Source organism: Aythya marila (assembly GCF_965140915.1).
Source record: "Aythya marila genome assembly, chromosome: 19".
In the NCBI taxonomy this organism is placed as follows: Eukaryota; Metazoa; Chordata; class Aves; order Anseriformes; family Anatidae; genus Aythya; species Aythya marila.
Genome location: NC_139060.1, coordinates 1168567 through 1186096, shown reverse-complemented (window position 1 = coordinate 1186096; position 17530 = coordinate 1168567). Strand labels below are relative to the sequence as shown.

The window sequence follows — 17530 nt, the reverse complement described above, 5'->3', positions numbered from 1 at the left end:
ACTAAATGTGACCCGTCCATTGAGCTCCTCTTGTAAGTGACCAAAGATAGGGAACATGCAGCTGGCTTCAAGTAGCAAGAGCGGGGTTGTACTGGCTCTTGAGTCATTCAGAGGGCTGAGCCTGGAGCCTAGAAGGTAATAAGGAGAGATTATAGCTCCATAAAACAGCTACACAATGAGAAGCAATTAGAATGCAAATTGGAGGCTGAAAGGCAGAAGTAGAACAGCAGAACATCAGGCGAAAGAATTTGTTCTGTAATTACTCTGCACAATATACAGCTTTGATTCCCTTTGGGGTACTTTGTTCAGGTCGAGTGCCACCATATAATGCCCTTCCAACAGTCTGGAGCTAAAAAATAAAGGGACAACTAGTCTGAATCTGGATTAAAGGATTGGAGGCATGAAGACAAATTAAAGAACTATGATCACTGTAGTTCACAGACTGCCTGATAAGGAAGATGTGGCCAAAATGTACAAACCTCATTTATGCCACATTGAATGCTGATGGATATTTGCAGAGAATAAATTCCCTATTACTGTAAAATAGATAAAAGAGTTGGGGAAAGTAAATTCAGAGGTTTTCTCCACCCACCCACCTCACCAGTATGAGGAAGCCTGTATGTTCATACACCCAAACCATGAACAAGTTGGTAGCCAACATTCAGCATTTTCCTTTGCCTACCCACAGACATTTTAAGTTGAGGCCACTTGTGGCATTAGGTCAGGAGCAATTAGTCTATGCAAATGCCGGGGGAAGGGTGCTGTTATATATGATTCCTGGCATTCACTGAAGCACCTCCTGCTCATTGTGTCTCTTCCACACATGGAAAGACCAACCTCTGGCTGCAGTCCTGAGCGTGGCGGTACTCCCCAACCACCAACCACTACGGTGCACCCTGGTTTCCATGGGCGCCTACATGGACGACTACTCAAAGCAGTCCCTCAGAGCCCTGGCTGGGCTCTGGTTCTGCCATACCCTGGATTTCTCCAAGGTGTTGATCTAGTCTGTGTCCAAACCTAACAAGAACTGTTCATCTTCAAGGTTTATGAATGCCCCAGCAGTTAAGATGCAGAGCTGCTCAAATTTAACAGGATTTGTTTGTGAGAAGTTTCATCATATCATTGCTTGTCTCTAGATCCTTGCTGGACTCCCTTTTCTCCCAGGTCATTGCCACACGTGAAGGAGAGCACCTTTGTGCTCTCCCATTCATTCCAATGGGCAGCCCACAGCTCTGCCTAGCACCAGATGAACGTGGGCTGCAGAGCAAAGCCCTCAGACCTGTGTGTGATTTCATAAAGCATCCTTTCTTTCATGTGCTGCTGTCTGGAGTGCTGGGGCAGGATTAATTTCACTGCATGATGATGTATCTAGGCTACAGATGTTGTCCTCTGAGCTTGTCTTTTTGGACTCCCTTTCTAATCAGTGGAGAAGTCATTGACTCCAGGTGAGTTCTGAGCATGTCGGATCTCATACTGCAAGAGGCATCTTGTTCTAGCTGGGTGAATGAATCACACCCTAAGCCTGTTTCACACCACTGAGGGTAAAAGAAGCCATAGAGGAGCCGTCTTGAAGAGAGACATGTCTGATAGAGATGTCCAAAATTAGGTGAGATGAGTCCAGTTGTGATAAGTAAAGGACCTGTTTTTGTCTTCTTTGTTTTTAATTCCATTCTAATGTTCAGCTTGATCATCAGTCCATCTTCCTCTTTCCTTTTCCACCTCTCTTCATCGTACGCTTTAATATAGCTTCAGAGACTATTTCAGAGCATGATTTCATAGTGAAGCATACTAACAACTAGAAAAATTCTGGAGTGGGGAAAAGGTTCTTTGGACACAGGAAAGGAAGGACATGGACATGATACAGAATTTACTGATCTTGTCTGCATTTCCTTGGAAAATCCCAGCAGTTTGGCAGCCAAAGTGTTTAGCCCAGTCACATATAAGAAAATGGAGCATTAATACCTCTAGTCGACCCACAGGGGTCTTCTTTGCAGCTATAGGGAGGAACAATCTTTGGTCATACTCCGGAAACATTTTTTATTTCTTTTTATTTCCAGGCTGAGGCAGCAGTGAGTAGCCTGAGGGATATTGGGAAGAAAACATGAAGTAGTTCCAGTAGAGGAAAGGGGAGCAACTTGCAATGTGGAAAGAAAACCAATAAGGCAAATGAAGGATAAATATTTGTTAACCTTGCTTTCATTTTGAAAGCAAGCAAATTGCACAGGCCAGGCTGCACAAGGAGCATCTGTTCCTCCCAAAATGTTGAGACATTTCTCAAGCTGTGCTGATGACATCAATGTCACCGATGCACATAAAAAGTTAATGTCATTTCAGCCACGTTTTGGGAAGGTGACGGAGTGCAAGACAGTTTTCAAGGTTTCTGACAGTATTCTGCCATCTCTGAAAACTTCTGAATTACTACAGAGAATGTAGTAGATTGGGGTCACCTTAGTTAGGGAACCGTAAATAGATGCTAAACAGATGGCTATTGTTTCACCTTCTTTGTGCTTTAAGAATTAGTATCTTGTGCTTCTAACACCTCCCTGTCTCTTGCCCCACAGCTGACAACGAGAACAATATTGCCTCTAGCCAGCCCAGATCACCTCTAGCTGTTGTTGAAGAAAAGTGGAAACCACAGCTCCAAAGAAATAACGCCAACAATAGTATGTAGCAGTGTTTGGTCTTCGTCCCGGGCTTACCTGTTGGGTTTGAAGGAGTGACTGTCAGGGTATACACGCAGCAGTAATGTAGGCATCACACAAAGCTCTTGTCCTACCCTGTCTGTACTTGATTTCATCTATTATTCATGTACAGCCCTTCAGAGGAGAGCAACCATCCCATTAGAGGAGTACTCGTATGCAAAAAGTACAGGGGAAACTGGGGAGGACGTTTGTAAGGGCACACTTGAGAATGCCTGGAAAAAGTTAACTTCAACAAGGTCAGACATCCAGTCTGGGGTTAAGAAATTGCTTCATTTAGTGTTGTGTAGGCTTCCTGAGCTGGCTGGCAGCCAGTATCAGGCTTTGTCCCCAGCTTGTCCTGAGACCTTATGCTTCATGGGACATGGTAGAATACAGCCCTTTGGGAAAGCATTTCCAAACCACTTGAGCTGAGCATCCCGGTGGATGGGTGATACAAAACCATGGTGCCTATGTGTTCTGGTGTGCCAAAACTGACATTCATGTTGCCAAAAATCATCCACTAAAAGTAGGGTTGCTGGAGATCAGAGGAAAAAATAAAATTTGGGCTTCAACACTGCTTGAGATGGTGGAAGAAGTTGTATGCTTCCCTTCTAAAACAGCTGGCTCAAAGAAGAGGCTTAAATCACAAAAATAGCAAGAATTCCAGCTTTCCAGCTGGGCTAAGCCACATGAGCAGAGTTGTGACCACCAGCCTGTAGAAATGGATAGCAAATGGCACATGTGATTATAACTTACCTAGGCAGTTCTTAAATGAATGCCACAGAGATGCCATCAGTAAGGCACTGTGTTGTGAATAGCCAGTGTATACTCCGTCTCAGTCCCCATGCCAGGAAATGCAAGCAGATAAGGTCTTAGCTGCTCTTAACAAGTTGTTCAATGTACCCTGGCAGTTCATCTGTTCAGAAGTCCTCTGGGGAAGAAATGCAGGGTTGGAATGTCTCTGCCATCATCTGGCATGTTCCAACTGCTCGGGTCAATCTCAGCAATGTTTTTTGACTTCCCCCCTGCTGTTGCAGACGAACAATTCTCATCTGTTGCTTTCTCTCCCTCTTTGTATTTGACTGCAGCATCTGCGAGTGGTTCAGTAGGGAACAGCGCGATTCCGGAGAAGGAGCGGCAGAACATTGCCGAGAGGCTCCTGAGGGTGATGTGCACTGACCTTGGGGCTCTGAGCGTGGTGAGTGGGAAGGAGTTCATCAAGTTAGCACAGACCCTGGTGGACAGTGGAGCTCGCTATGGTGCCTTCTCAGTCACCGAAATTCTTGGCAATTTCAACACACTGGCTCTGAAGCATTTGCCTCGGATGTACAACCAAGTGAAGGTGAAAGTAACCTGCGCCCTGGGCAGCAATGCCTGCCTGGGCATCGGTGTCACTTGCCACTCACAGAGCATTGGCCCTGATTCTTGCTACATCCTGACAGCTTATCAGGTGGAAGGCAACCACATCAAGAGTTATGTCCTGGGAATTAAGGGTGTAGATATTCGAGATAATGGTGATTTTATCCACCACTGGGTACAGAACGTGCTCTCAGAGTTTGTGATGTCAGAGATCAGGACGGTGTACGTCACAGACTGCAAAGTCAATTCCTCTGCGTTCTCCAAGGCAGGCATGTGCTTGCGTTGTTCGGCCTGTGCCTTGAACTCAGTAGTGCAGAGTGTGCTGAATAAGCGAACACTACAGGCTCGCAATATGCACGAAGTGATCGAGCTCCTGAATGTCTGTGAAGATTTGGCAGGATCCACGGGCCTCTCAAAGGAGACCTTTGGCTCCCTGGAGGAGACCTCTCCCCCACCCTGCTGGAACTCAGTCACTGACTCCCTCCTGCTTGTCCACGAGCGCTACGAGCAGATCTGTGAGTTCTACAGTAGGGCCAAGAAGATGAACCTCATCCAAAACCTGAACAAACACTTGCTCAGCAACCTGGCGGCCATTTTGGCGCCAGTGAAGCAGGCGGTAATTGAGTTGAGCAATGAGAGCCGGCCCACCTTGCAGCTGGTACTGCCCACCTACGTCAAACTGGAGAAACTATTCACTTCCAAAGCTAATGATGCTGGCGTAGTCAGCAAACTCTGCCACCTCTTCTTGGAGGCGCTGAAGGAGAACTTCAAAGTTCATTCAGCACACAAGGTAGCCATGATCTTAGACCCTCAGCAGAAGCTGCGGCCTGTCCCACCATACCAGCACGAAGAGATCATTGGCAAGGTCTGTGAGTTGATTAATGAGGTGAAAGAGTCCTGGGCAGAAGAAACAGAATTTGAACCTTCAACCAAGAAGCCCCGGGCAGCAGGGGAAGCCACAGCAGCTCAGGAAGAAGATTGGTTCGGGAAAAATGAAGTCTATGATTATTTGCAAGAACCTCTCTTCCAGGCCACCCCTGACCTGTTTCAGTACTGGTCGTGTGTTACCCAAAAGCATACAAAACTAGCCAAGCTAGCCTTTTGGCTCTTAGCAGTGCCTGCTGTTGGTGCCAGAAGCGAATGTGTAAATATGTGTGAGCAGGCTCTCTTAATCAAAAGGAGACGGCTACTCAGTCCAGAAGACATGAACAAACTCATGTTTTTGAAGTCCAACATGCTTTAAGACTGTCTTTTAATTAAAACAAAACTTTAAAACACTGTTCCAAACAAAGAAAAAGAATTTTAAGTTCTAAACACTGTGGACCTCATTATGAATGCCCCTGGAAACCAAGTGCTTTTTTATATATATATAAAAATATAAATATATATAAAATTAAGTTTGAGAGGAAAGCTGAGCACGTGAGAGAGACAGCCCTCTGCCAGGAACGTGCTCCTTTCCATAGATAGTGTGTGGACTTGACAGACTTTCTAATGTTTTCAAGTGGGCAGACCAATGGGAGGCTGATGTTCTAAAGTCTTCAGGCAGCTGAGATCTAAAGTGACTTGAAGTTTCTTTTGTTTCTCCTCCACCCCACCTTTCCTCTTGTCCCCTGGGCCATCTTGCCATGGATAATCAGACTACATTGAACAGACCAGTTCTTCACTGGACTTTGCTCCTTTGAATAACTGTACACCTTGAGGGCATTTGTCTGCAGCCTTCTTGACATACGGTGCATGTTATCAGGGCAGCTGTGTTTTACGAATACCAGTATCTTCAGAAATCAGGAAGGGAGACTCTAAGATTGTTTTTATTATTATTTTTATTCTAACTTTTTCATATAGGGTTTTTCCAAAAAAAAAAAAAAAACCACAAAAAACAAAAGTCACTCTTCTGTCTCCACTCCAAGTTTTGAGTTTAACTTCTTAGCTAGTGAGCCTGCTCTAAGGAACCTGCTTTGGCAGGGGGGTTGGACCCAATGATCTTTTGAGGTCCCTTCCAACCCCTTCAATTCTGTGATTCTGTGATTCTGTGATTGTAAGTTTGATTTAAAATTAAGAGAAATGATTCATGGCAGAAAACGTCTGTAATTGTTATGTTTCTTGGATTTTTTTTTTTTACAGCATACCTTCTTTTCTGAATTCCCAGTGTAAATTAGCTTCTCTGTGAATTCTGTACATCAGGGGTTCTCAAATTTGTTCACAGAGTAGCCCATTTATGATTAAATAATATCCTTATGGAAGCCACAGCTGTTGCTTATATGGAAAAGCTAGAAACCAGGACAAGCAAGCAGGTGGTTACAACACAGATGTCTTTGGCCATCAGCTAGCTTGCCAGCATCTGCCAGCTGCCATTGAGAACCCTTGTACCTAAACTTTTTTTAAACCTTCCCAGAACACACACTCAAAATAGCCTTCACAAGGCCAAGGACAAACCAAGGTGTATGATTTTTCAGGGGAACAAAGATCATCAGTTCTGTCAAACTAGGGTTTGAAGGAAGCTTAGAGAAGCGCATGGGCTCAAAGATCCTTCTGAATGTAAGTGCTTCTGATTGAGTGCGACGAGTATCTTCCTGTTTTATTTGGAATGGTTTCCTCTAGTAGCACGAATGTCTTTTTAATACCTACAGTGCATTACACTACTTGTTATGTTGTTGAATCATTCTGGCTAGGAAGGCCATCGGCCCTTAAACGTTCACACTTACTGGCTCACCCCGAATGCAATTAGAGATCATCGTAACACAGAAACATCTCAGTCACTCTGCTGTCCACCAAGGCCAGTGCTCTGCTGTGTCTGGTTCCCATAGGCACAGCTCCTGGGCTGCTAGACAGGATCTCTGCAAGCTGTCAGAGTTGGTGCCTCTTGGACAATTCCTGACTTCTGGTGCCAAACTGTTAATTTTTCATCACTGGGACTTGTATCCCAGAGGCAAACTGAAACAAATTCTTGTTTTTGAAGCATTCTCTTCTGCTTCCAGTAGTGTCCTCAGGAGCTGCAGCCGCAGTGGCAGCGGAGCAGCAGTGGTGGTGTGGGAGGACGGATGGGGCAGGGTCCAAGGACAGGCTGGAGGCTGGAGCCCTCAAACCCACAGTGGTGTTTCTGGTTGCTGGTGATACAGTTGGTAAGATCGGGGGCCCTTTTTGGAATGCTGCTGTTGAACAGACATTCAACCAAGATCCCACCTCCCATCTCTGGTTGAATTAGAAGTCGCATGTCACAGGACAAGAGAAATGGCAGGGCCAGTCAGCTAGCTCACAGCTCAGCCTACCCAGCCTCAGGTTTTGTGTTCAGGCATGGAAGCCAGGCACTAATGGACAGCTTCACTGCCATGGGGCTCAGACAGGGAACAGTTTGCATGCTAGAGACCTTTCCTAGATCAAGGTCACCGACGATGGCTCTTTATACCCAAGTGTCTTGCCCCAGGATGACTCTTGCCCTTCTCAGCCTGGAAACAGGACTTACTATAGCCTGAGTAGAGAGCTTAAGTTGACAGCACCTCTCGGCACTGTTAGTGGCCTCAGGGCAAAACTAGTTCCCTCTTAAATCTGAGTTTTGCGTATGGATAACTTAAAAGATGTAGTCCACAACCCCACCGGCAACTGCAGAGGTAGCAGCAAGTAAAGATGAGCAGCCAAGGCAGAGGCACTTGGAGATCTGATTTCTCTGGCAATGGCTTTTCAAACAGGTGCAGGTCGCAGGGTCAACGTTTGTTCTTTCTGGTTTTATTTCCCCCCAGACAAATCCTGCCCACCCAGCCACTCTCTGGGCCCACAGTAGCATATCTATTTGTGCTTGCAGTGCAGGAGGAGCCTGTAACAAACAAAAACTAAGTCTTAGACTAAAACCAAACAAAAATAAATAATTCAGCAGGTGCAAAGTGTGTTGATTATGAAGCATTTGTGCCATGCTGCAGGTTCCACTGAAAAACACAAGGGATCCTGCAGCAAGAAAACTGGGCTGAAGGGACAAGTCCAAAGCAAGATTAGCTTTTGATGCTGCAGAGCTCAGCTGACAGGCAGAAGTGGGGCAGGATGTGTACTGCTTTTTCCAAATGGTGTGTTACATCTTTTTGCCTGGTTTGCCTGAGACTCTAAGAGCTGCTCACAGGCTCTTCAGCACTTAGGCAAAGGTGTGACAGCTTCTTGTTCCTTTCAGAGAGTTCCAAACCCAGCACTTCTTTGCTGTGGGACAGGCTGGTAACTGCTATGGGATCTGGCAACTCAGGCTTGTTGTGTCTGTCTGCCAGGCATTAAGATAGGGAAGTGGACCACCAAGAACTTACCACAGGTTTAAAGCCCCAGAACTGAGGTAAAAATACAGTTATTTGTGCAAACATTTAATGCCAGGCTGTCCAGCAGTAAGCTGGACCAGGGCTGCACAACCAGGGCGTGTGGGTGGAAAGGCCACCATCACCCGTAGCTCCTCTTCTCCTTTTCACAGTCTGGATGTGGCATCAGATCTGGAGCTTTTCTGCTGTGTCCAAAGAGGGACTGATGGGCCCTCTCCCCAGTTAGTAGCTGCCAAATCCACAGTTATCATTGCACTAATGCCAAGATGGATCTAAGCAAACATACAGCAATGTCTGGCAGATGAGATTCTCCCAAAGACTTAAAAACTTAACTAGTAGCTGAAAAAAAAAGCAAAACAAAATCTAATGGAGCAATCTGGAAAGTCTAGGTGAGAAGAGAAGCTGGTTGGCCAGCCCTTCTTCATCAGATCAGTGGAAGAGGCCACAGCGTTTCATGAGACTTCAGAAGGTCACAGGGTGTTCTGCTCAGAGGAGCTCTTCGTGCTGTGCTTGCCCATGGGCTGACTTGTGTCTGATGTTCCTTTGCCTCTTTGAAAGGTGAGAAGCACATCTGGAGCATGTGGATTTGCTCTAAATGCCAAGGTTTTGCTCCTATTTCTCCTTCCCTCCTTAGGACTCAGACTCAGGACTGCATTCTAGGGGGTGTAGATACATTACCACAGTCTGAATTTTGGAAACTTATTTGCCAGGTTATTGGTATCAGCTCAGTGGTAGCTCTCTGTACAGAGCAGCAGTTGTGCTGTGAGGAGTCCTGCCCATCCTGTGCTGGGAGGCAGGAGGAGAGAGGCCCTCTTGGGTTTGACCGGAGCTGTCATGAGGTTCTGCTTCCCATGGGCTGGGAAAAGTCCTCACAGTTGGGATCATCCTGTGGTAGGTCATGCTGGGAATTGTCTTCTGCTTCTTCCGTTTCCTATACTTGCACTTGAGAAAGATGCTTGGAGAAAAAAAAAAGAAAAAAAAAAAAAAGGCTGTATGTGTCCTCTGGACATTCATTTGTTTCTGCTGCTTGTTCTGAGCCTGACCTTGCAGGCTGCTCTCTCGGATTTACACTTTGCTCTGGGAGGGGTTGTGTCTGCAGGTGGGGAGCAGGCACCAACAGAAGGTGAACTGTAAAAAATGAAGGGCATTCCAGTCCTGTCTGAAGGTCCATATTAAAACAAAACTGAGGAAGGAGCGTACAGAGGCAGAGCTCTTCACAGCAGAAGGTTGCGTCTTTGTGAGTACAGAGTCAGGGTGTGGTGGTTTTACTCGGGTGGGCAGCCGAGCTCCCCCACAACCGCTCTCTCACTCCCCCTCTCCTCAAAGAGGAAGGGGGAGAAAATACAACACAGAGAGCTCAAGGTTTGAGATGAGAAAGGTTTAATTAAAGGGAAAGAGAATGGGGAGAAAAAGAAACAAAAGAAACAATAAGTCTGTGCGGAAGCACAGAGAGAAGGAAAAAAAAAATTGTTCTTTACTTCCCATCAACGAGTGATGTTCAGCCACGTCCTGGGAAGCAGGGCCTCAAAACGCGTAGTGGTTGTTCAGGAGGAACAGCCGCCTCCCCCACAAGAGCCCCCCTTTTTATTGCTGAGTGTGACATCAGGTGTTATGGGATATCCCTTTGGTTGGGTTAGGTCAGCTGCCCTGGCGATGTCCCCTCCCCATCACTTGCCCACCCCCAGCCTGCTGGCTCTTGGGGGCTTGGAAGAAGTCCTAATGCTGTGCCAGCCCCATGCAGCGAGACACACCTCTGGAGTGATACCAGTGCTGTTTCAGCTACGAGTGCAGAGCACAGCACTGTGTGGGCTGCTGCAGGGAAAGGTGACTCCAGCCCAGACAGACCCAACACACAAGGTCAGTGGAGATTGTGGAGCCCAGATCTGTCTCTGTCTCTTTCCCTGTCTCTAGCAGTAGATGGTAGTTGTGTTCTGGCTTGCAAGATGGCTCAGTGTCTTTTGCCTGGGTCCACTGCAGATGGAAGTAAACTTTTCTTTTTGTCAAAGTTTTGTCTGTTCTAGGAAACCTGATTTGGTTGGTTTTGAATTAGTGCAATCTGGAAAACATGTTGTGAAAGCCAACAGTAGGCTCAGGTTTTGCTTAATTTAGACTTCTGTTGTTGCTGGGTAAAACAGTCTAACTTCAAGATAAATTGGTTTAAGCATCCCTAAGAACTGCCTGCACTGGTTTAACTGTGCTTTCTGGGTGTTCTCCCCTGCTGATTAGAGAATACATCCAGAAGCATCTCAGGGAGTCATGACCCTTATGTGAATTCTGCCCGTGAAGGTGTGGCAGACACGTTCAAAGCTCGGGAATCACTGAAAACAGAGGGGAGACACTTCGGAAAGCTGTTGAGCCCTGAATTGAGATATCTGGATTATTACAGGATTCAGTGAGATATCTCAGGTTGGGTGGTTTGCTTTTCTCCAGCTGCTTGCAATAACACAGAAGGTTTAGTGTGAAAAGAAATTCCTACGTGCGTTTATGTTGGTGGGTAGCTTTGCTCAGCCTTACCCAGGGAAAGGGATCATTTCCACCTCACGGGTCCTGCAGCAGGCGAGCCAAGATGCTGTGTTGCATGGAAGCGGGGTGATGAGACATTGTGCTGCTCAGAGAGCGCTGCATGCCTTCTAGGCAGCACCAAGTTAGTGCTTAATCAAAAGGCAGTAAAAGAACAGCCAAAAGTTGATGAGAGGCTGGGAGTGCTGCTTGTGCTGAGGAAAGACTCAGATCTCTAATTGCATCTCTACCTAAGGGAGGGGAGAGAAGCTCCTGTGAGCTCTCACAGGGAACAGATTATTCCCTATGGAATAATTGGGAGTACTGGGATGAAAGCGAACAACAAAAAAAAAAAGGACACTAAAGGCAGATTCTGGGAAACGTTTTTATTGAGGAGAAATCTGTGATCTGGGAGGAGTCTGTTACGGGAATGTGTCCTGAGCCCTGTCATGAAAAGGAGACTGCACGGCTGTGTGCTCTGTGAGGCTGCTTAGGACCTGGCCTGGAGGAAAGAGCCTGGGTGCAGAGATCAGAGGTGCTGGGACTTGAGGCCCATCCTGCCCAAGAGCCGATAGGTCCAGAAGGGCTCGGAGAGCATCTTCTCCCACGTCCTCCCACTCACCTCCGACACCACGCCATCCACCAGTCCCTGCAGGAGGGAGGGAGCTGGCTGGCAGGGCAGAGGAGGTGACACCAGTATGGGGGGCAAATGTCTCATCACCCCTTGTAATGCCAAGGTGAAAGAATCAGGGGCAGGGGAGAGTATAAAATGTTTTCTGCTGCGCATTTTCTGTGCTACACCACGATCTTGAGTTCATGGGATCTGTTGGGAATGCCCAGAAACATCAACTGAGACTCGAGGTGCTTTGTCAGATACTTCTGAGGATGTCACCCTGTAGCAATAAGAGCTCGCTTTTCCCAGCGCATGGGACCTGTCCCCATGCCACAGGTTGTCATCGTCCTGGGCTCCAGGAAATGTCACCAAACCAACCAAACAATAACACACGGAGAGGTAAAGCCAAGCACAGCTCCAAGTTGAATGCCTCATTAGTACTGTGGGATAGTTTGCTTATGCTAGGCCAGAAATGGTAAACCAATGAGAGTGTATTGCCCTGAAATTTAATTTATGTATTGAATGTTTGGGGAATGTCTGTTTAATTATTTGTTTTTGTTTGGCTGGTTAGTTGGGTTTTCTACTACTCCTGATAGAGTCCTTTCTTTTTAACTTGACAGAAAAGTTTTGCTCACGTTAGACAACGGTGTATCCAGTAGCCCCTTTAAAGTTTAATGTAGGCAGCTGAGTTTGATTTTTCTAGAATAGCTTCTGAAATGAGTCACATAAAGGGCTCATTCATGGACAACATCAACCACTGACTGAAAGGATTTTCTTTTTTGCGATCGTTTTAGCATCATTGGCAGTGGTCAGCGTGTCTTGGTACCCAGGTGAGCAGAGCAGCGTTAATGACAGGAATATTTTGCAGTGGAGTTGATGAGTACAGGCATGTCAAACCCTTGCTTTTTACAACCAAAGTTCCTTAAAAAGACACTTCCAGCCTCATCAGCCTTGAATGCTTATTTCCAGTCTTTTAGGGGTTCTTGTGGCGGTCTCTGCAACATGTGTGGATAGGATTGTTTTCTTTCCGCTGGGCTGCGGGGGGTGGGAAGAGGCATTTATTTTTTTCTTGCTATCCATGGAGAAAGAACTTTCCACTCAAGGAAGGAGGTGTGTATTCTGGAAGGAGAAGCAGTCTAAGGAGCTGTTTTCCATGGTCCCTTAAAACTTACTGGGACTAATTTTTTAATATATATTTTTTTTAATTATTTAAAAGGAAAACCAATAACGGATGAGCTGAAATATTTGTGACAGGTAGCCAAGGCTGTAAGTCCAGGAGGATCACACATCATCCAGACCTGAGGATTCTGGTCCGCCGTAGCTAGAAAGTGTCATGCCGACAAACCAAACCGTCAGGAAATCCTTGTTTGCAGCCAGTCTGAAAAGAGAAGCTGTTCCTCGTTCGTGTGTTCGTTTTTGGAAACCTCCTGCTGGGAGCTGAATTCTTGTTGTTTCATCAAGAAAACAATTAATGTTCTCCTTTCCCTCCTCACCCCCCCTCCCCTCAGTAACTTGTGTGCATTTCCTTCTTTTCTGTAGATGCAGATGTTCTAGGCAATACCACAGATGCACCTGCGTGTGTCTCTACCTGCGAGTGCAAGAATCTCATGTCATCTTAAAAAATACAAAAAAATATACAAAAAATATACAAAAAATATCTTTTTTAGGCCAGAGTTTTCTACAGGTATTAATGAATATTTTTCTTAATCCTTATAAGTTTTATGTGTTTAATATTTCTTAATACCGGTAGCATTAATTTATACTTTTGTAGCAACACAATATTTTTATAAACCGCCACCGCTGGCTTTGTCTTCATAATGGGGAAATGTGCGGGCAGCTGGCCCTGCACTGTACCATGTACTGTATTTAAAAGGTTATCTAATGTCACACTTGCTGTGTTAATAAACAAAACAAAACCTGTTTGAAGTCTCATGTATTGTTGGTGTGGATCGAATGACTCAATAGAGAGCAATATTGCACGGGGTTGAGTTGCTGATTTTTATTGTGATATATGAACGCTTGAGGCCAACTCAAGTTCTTCTGATTTTTTTCTTTTTAGAATTTTGTTTTGTTTTGTTTTGTTTTGTTTTTACAGCTAAATAAATTCAGTGCTGTTTGAAACTTAGACTGACGTCAAATGAAAAGGATTATTAAAGAAAAAAAAAAATCAAGGTGTTTAAATGTTGCTGTTTTTACAAGTCTGTTGCTGTCTGAATGGAAATATTCCACAAGAGAGAGGAATAGTTCCACTTAGCTTCCAAACGAGCTGAGCACTCCAGGCCAGAGCTCAGTTATTTGGAGATACTTAGAGACATGTTTCTGCAACATTCTTTTCAGAGTTGATGCCAAGGCAGAAGACAAACTGTAACTGTAAGAAAGCATCCGTTGCTTGAGGATTTTCATGTCAGTGTTGTATTTATGGTTTTACAATAAAACAACCTTTAGGAAAAAAGAAGTGTCTGAGGTTTTCTATTTTTCAAGCATGTTCATGGGACCTCACTCAGTGCTGAGTGTCTCGGTGTGAAGAGGGAAAGGAAGAAATACGCTAAAGGGACTTAAATCTCAGTAGCAGTCTCTTTGATGGTCCTAATCAGCCATAGTGGCTGTAGTGGCTTCTCACTGCCTCCCTTGTGCACCCAAACCATTTTAAAGTATTTTTCTGAGCATCCCAGGCATTGTTGCCAGTGCAGTGAACCTGCTCCTCTCCCTAGCAAGACATCTGTGTCTATCAGAAAGTGAACCAACACTATTTGGCCAGCTGGATGCATGTTGTACAATAAGTTGTAATGCAATATTTATGTTCACACAGCCAGGACAGGTTCAGGTCAGCTGAATTTTATGCTGTTATAATTAGTCTTAATTCACATATGCCATGTTCTTGTCCACTGTGGTCAGTGATTTTCATTTCTATAGGTAGATCCTCCTGTGAACTTGATCTCACCCCATAAGAAAAGAGGTGTCCAGGCATTGAGCCAGGTGTTGAGCAGGCTCGGCCCTCTCCACGAGACAAGGCACACGGTGGCCATTTACACTGATAGACAAAATATCAAAGGGTGCTGAAATCCTTGCGTAGAGGCTGTGTCAGCCTTGACCTGACTCAAGGTGCCCCACAAAGGTGTGGGAATGGGGCTCACTCAGGAGTTTTGCATGCAGGGGGGTGGCATTGCTGATGCTGTCTGGAGCTCCAAAACCCAGCTCCAAAGGAACCAGAAGTGTCCGGGGAATTGTCCCACATACAGCACAGCATAGAGCAGGGTTCAAAGGAGGAGGCCAAGCCTACTGCTGGCAAATCCAAGGCATGTTTCCAGTCACCCTTCATGTATCCTTTTGTTTGAATTGTTTTGATATCCTTTGGGGGTTTCTAACCTTACCAGGAAAAATAAATAAATAAATAAATAAATAAGCTTGATAGTTAGGAAGTTTCTAGTTAATTTCTTTGTTAGGAAAGAAAAAGAATAAAAGACTTTTTTTGACAACAGGTCTGGCAATTGGATGTAACTGTTTTGGCAAGTGTGACAATATGAAGATATGCGACAATGGTAAATACAGCTATCAGCATATAACAGTAAGAGTGTCTGTAGCTTCAGAATATAATAGAATGTCTGTAGCTTTGCAGGAAATTTGATGTAAATGAGCGATTTCAGTTAACAGTAAGCTTAGATGCTTTCAATTCCTATGAGTAAGAATTTGTTTGAACGTCTACATATGTGAAGAGGATAAAGGATAGCCAAAAGGCTTAGCAGACTGGAGGACAGTGCTTGCTGTCCTCTGGCTTGCCAGTGTCTCACAGCAATAACTTGTCCTTTTTGATAGACCCTTTTAAAAGGATAAATAAGATTGCAAAAGGAAAGGCTTAAGCTAATACTGACTTATTTCCCAGTTTTCTAATTTTTGCCTTAACAGAAAAGAACGTTAGTCATAGTAAAGAAAGAAATGGTAACTCAGAAGTCAGGCTCTGTTGGTGGTGTGCCATGGTTTCCTCTAATTTCAGAAGAACTGATGAATCTAAGAAAGCCGATTGGACTCACTCCCTCTACTCTGATCTTCAACAAGTTGCATTCCTTGGATTTTTGTTCATCCTGAGATTCTGTATGGGAGCACAGTGCAGAATGGGGAGCAACTGGGCTGGCTCTGTCCCAGAAGCTGGAACTTCTGCCTCTCGCTGTATCTCCATCTCCTTTCCCCTGCCCATGCCCATGCCCACAGGGGTTCCCACAGCCCTGAGAGGTGAGCAGGGCAGGCCTGGAGGTCAGGGCCAGGCTCAGCCAAGTCCAGATCATCTGGCAAGCTCATGGTAATGAGGCAGGTCTGAAGACAAACTGGGACATCAATCTGCAGCTCGCAGTCAGGATCAGGCCTGGTGAGGGTAACCAGGGTCAGCCACAGCCCTGCCATCATGGGGCAGGCCAGGCTGGGAAGTCAGCCCCAGCCCATGGGCAGGGCTCAGCTCAGCATCGACAGACCTGCAGCATCGCCTGGGACAGGGAGCAATGGCCCAGAGCTGTGCTGAAAAGGGGCTCCTTGATCATGGGCAGGGGATGAATGAAGGCCCCATGTGGGGCTGGTCAGGACAGGCTTCATAGTGCTCTCATGGCCCTGAGAGGCTCAAGCTGCCAGTGTGGGCAATACTCCTTGCCCAAGCTCCCTGATATCTTTTTGCGTTCCTTGCTGGAGCGTTCCTGTGGCTCCTGAAGCAGCGCAGCATGGGCCAGCAGCAGGACCACTTCTGCCATGCAAGGACACTCACACGGAGAAGTGTCTACACACACAAGCCCACACAAAGCCCATTTGAGTACAGGCACATCCTTGGGTTTGTGCCACAAGTGAAAAATGACAAATCACACACATGAGATCAGTTGTTAAAAAAATTTAATAGTAAAGTATTGCCAGTGCAATAGGCTGGTGTGAAGGGCAAAGGCACAGCTTGCGGTGTTATCCGGGGTGCTTGCCGGGGTGGGCGATGAACTCTGCACTGGCAGAGCCTGCAATGACATTCTCCAGCTCCTGCTCTATGGGTTAATGGTGAAGGAGGAACCGGAAACCTTAGCAAGGCACAGAATTCACAAGGCACAAGCAGGCGCACAGAGTGCAAGGGCAGCAGCCACCAGCCTGCTTGGAAAGCTGCTTCATTTGGGCATTTGCTCTTGCAAGCTTGTGGCATTGAGTAGCTGCCAGAATCCTGCAAACTATACAAGGCAGGCTGTTTCTACAGTGAATACAGGTTGGTGTGCAGCAAGGCAGAATTTATCCCTTTAATATCAAACATTTAGGCACAAAGCACAAGGGAACCTAGACCACTTTTAGCCATATTTGCAGCCTAATTTCTATGTGTTAATTTCTGAGCACAGTGACAGCAAGTGACACCTGTGCTCTTGCCGTGAGATACAAATTTTTACAGCCATCTGGGCATCCTTAGCATCACTGGAATCCAGGGGTTACCAAAACAGGATCTTATTAACATCCTTGACCTGCAAAGATGTTCTCAAAGTGGTTTGGTCACTGGGATGGTCCCTCTGCTTCCCAACTTGGTGCATGAGGAATTCACTCATTCAGAGCTCAGTAGGCTCGAGGAAGCCCACAGGTCTGGTGAGGGCAAAGTGAGCAGTTAAACCCATGCTGCCCAGCCTGCTGTCAGATAGCAGACAGCAAACATCTGTGGGCTTTGTAATTACACCTCTGATGCCATACAGACATTGGTCAAAGCTTCCCTAGAGAGCAAAGCCTGCCCTAGCTGAGGTGCAGAAGCAACAGCAAGCATGGCTGGGAAAGGAAACTTCAGGCAATAAAAGGCCATATGGAAAGTGTCTCTAACTACACAAAGTGATGACAGCAGTGAGAGACAAGGTTGTTTTAGATGGGGTTCTGTCAGTCTTAAGTTCAAATTCAGAACATATATGACAGCAGAACTGCAACAGCAGGCATTTACAGCCTTGGGGCTTCAAGTGCCTTGAACACAGAGGGGAAAAGGGGGAACGCCAGGGCTCAGGCTCTCTTCCCTGCAGCAGCATGAACACAAGGGGTTTCAAGTCTGCACAGCACCACTGCCCACCAGGAGCCACCTGAGAGCTGTACTGCAGAGGGCAGCAGGATCC

General features: G+C 46.0%; 1 protein-coding gene across 12 annotated transcripts in view; it reads left to right on the top strand.

Moving 5' to 3' along the window:
• The window catches only part of ZNF618 (zinc finger protein 618), a 179212-nt gene extending 165319 nt beyond the window's left edge, over positions 1-13893 (top strand). For all 12 annotated transcript variants that reach the window (XM_082775711.1, XM_082775707.1, XM_082775710.1 and 9 more), the window contains 2 exons: positions 2562-2663; positions 3770-13893. In XM_082775711.1, coding sequence (XP_082631837.1) covers positions 2562-2663; positions 3770-5283 — 1616 coding nt within the window. In that variant the 3' untranslated portion in view covers positions 5284-13893. The remainder of the gene's footprint in view (positions 1-2561; positions 2664-3769) is intronic.
• The last annotated feature ends 3637 nt before the right edge of the window (positions 13894-17530 follow it).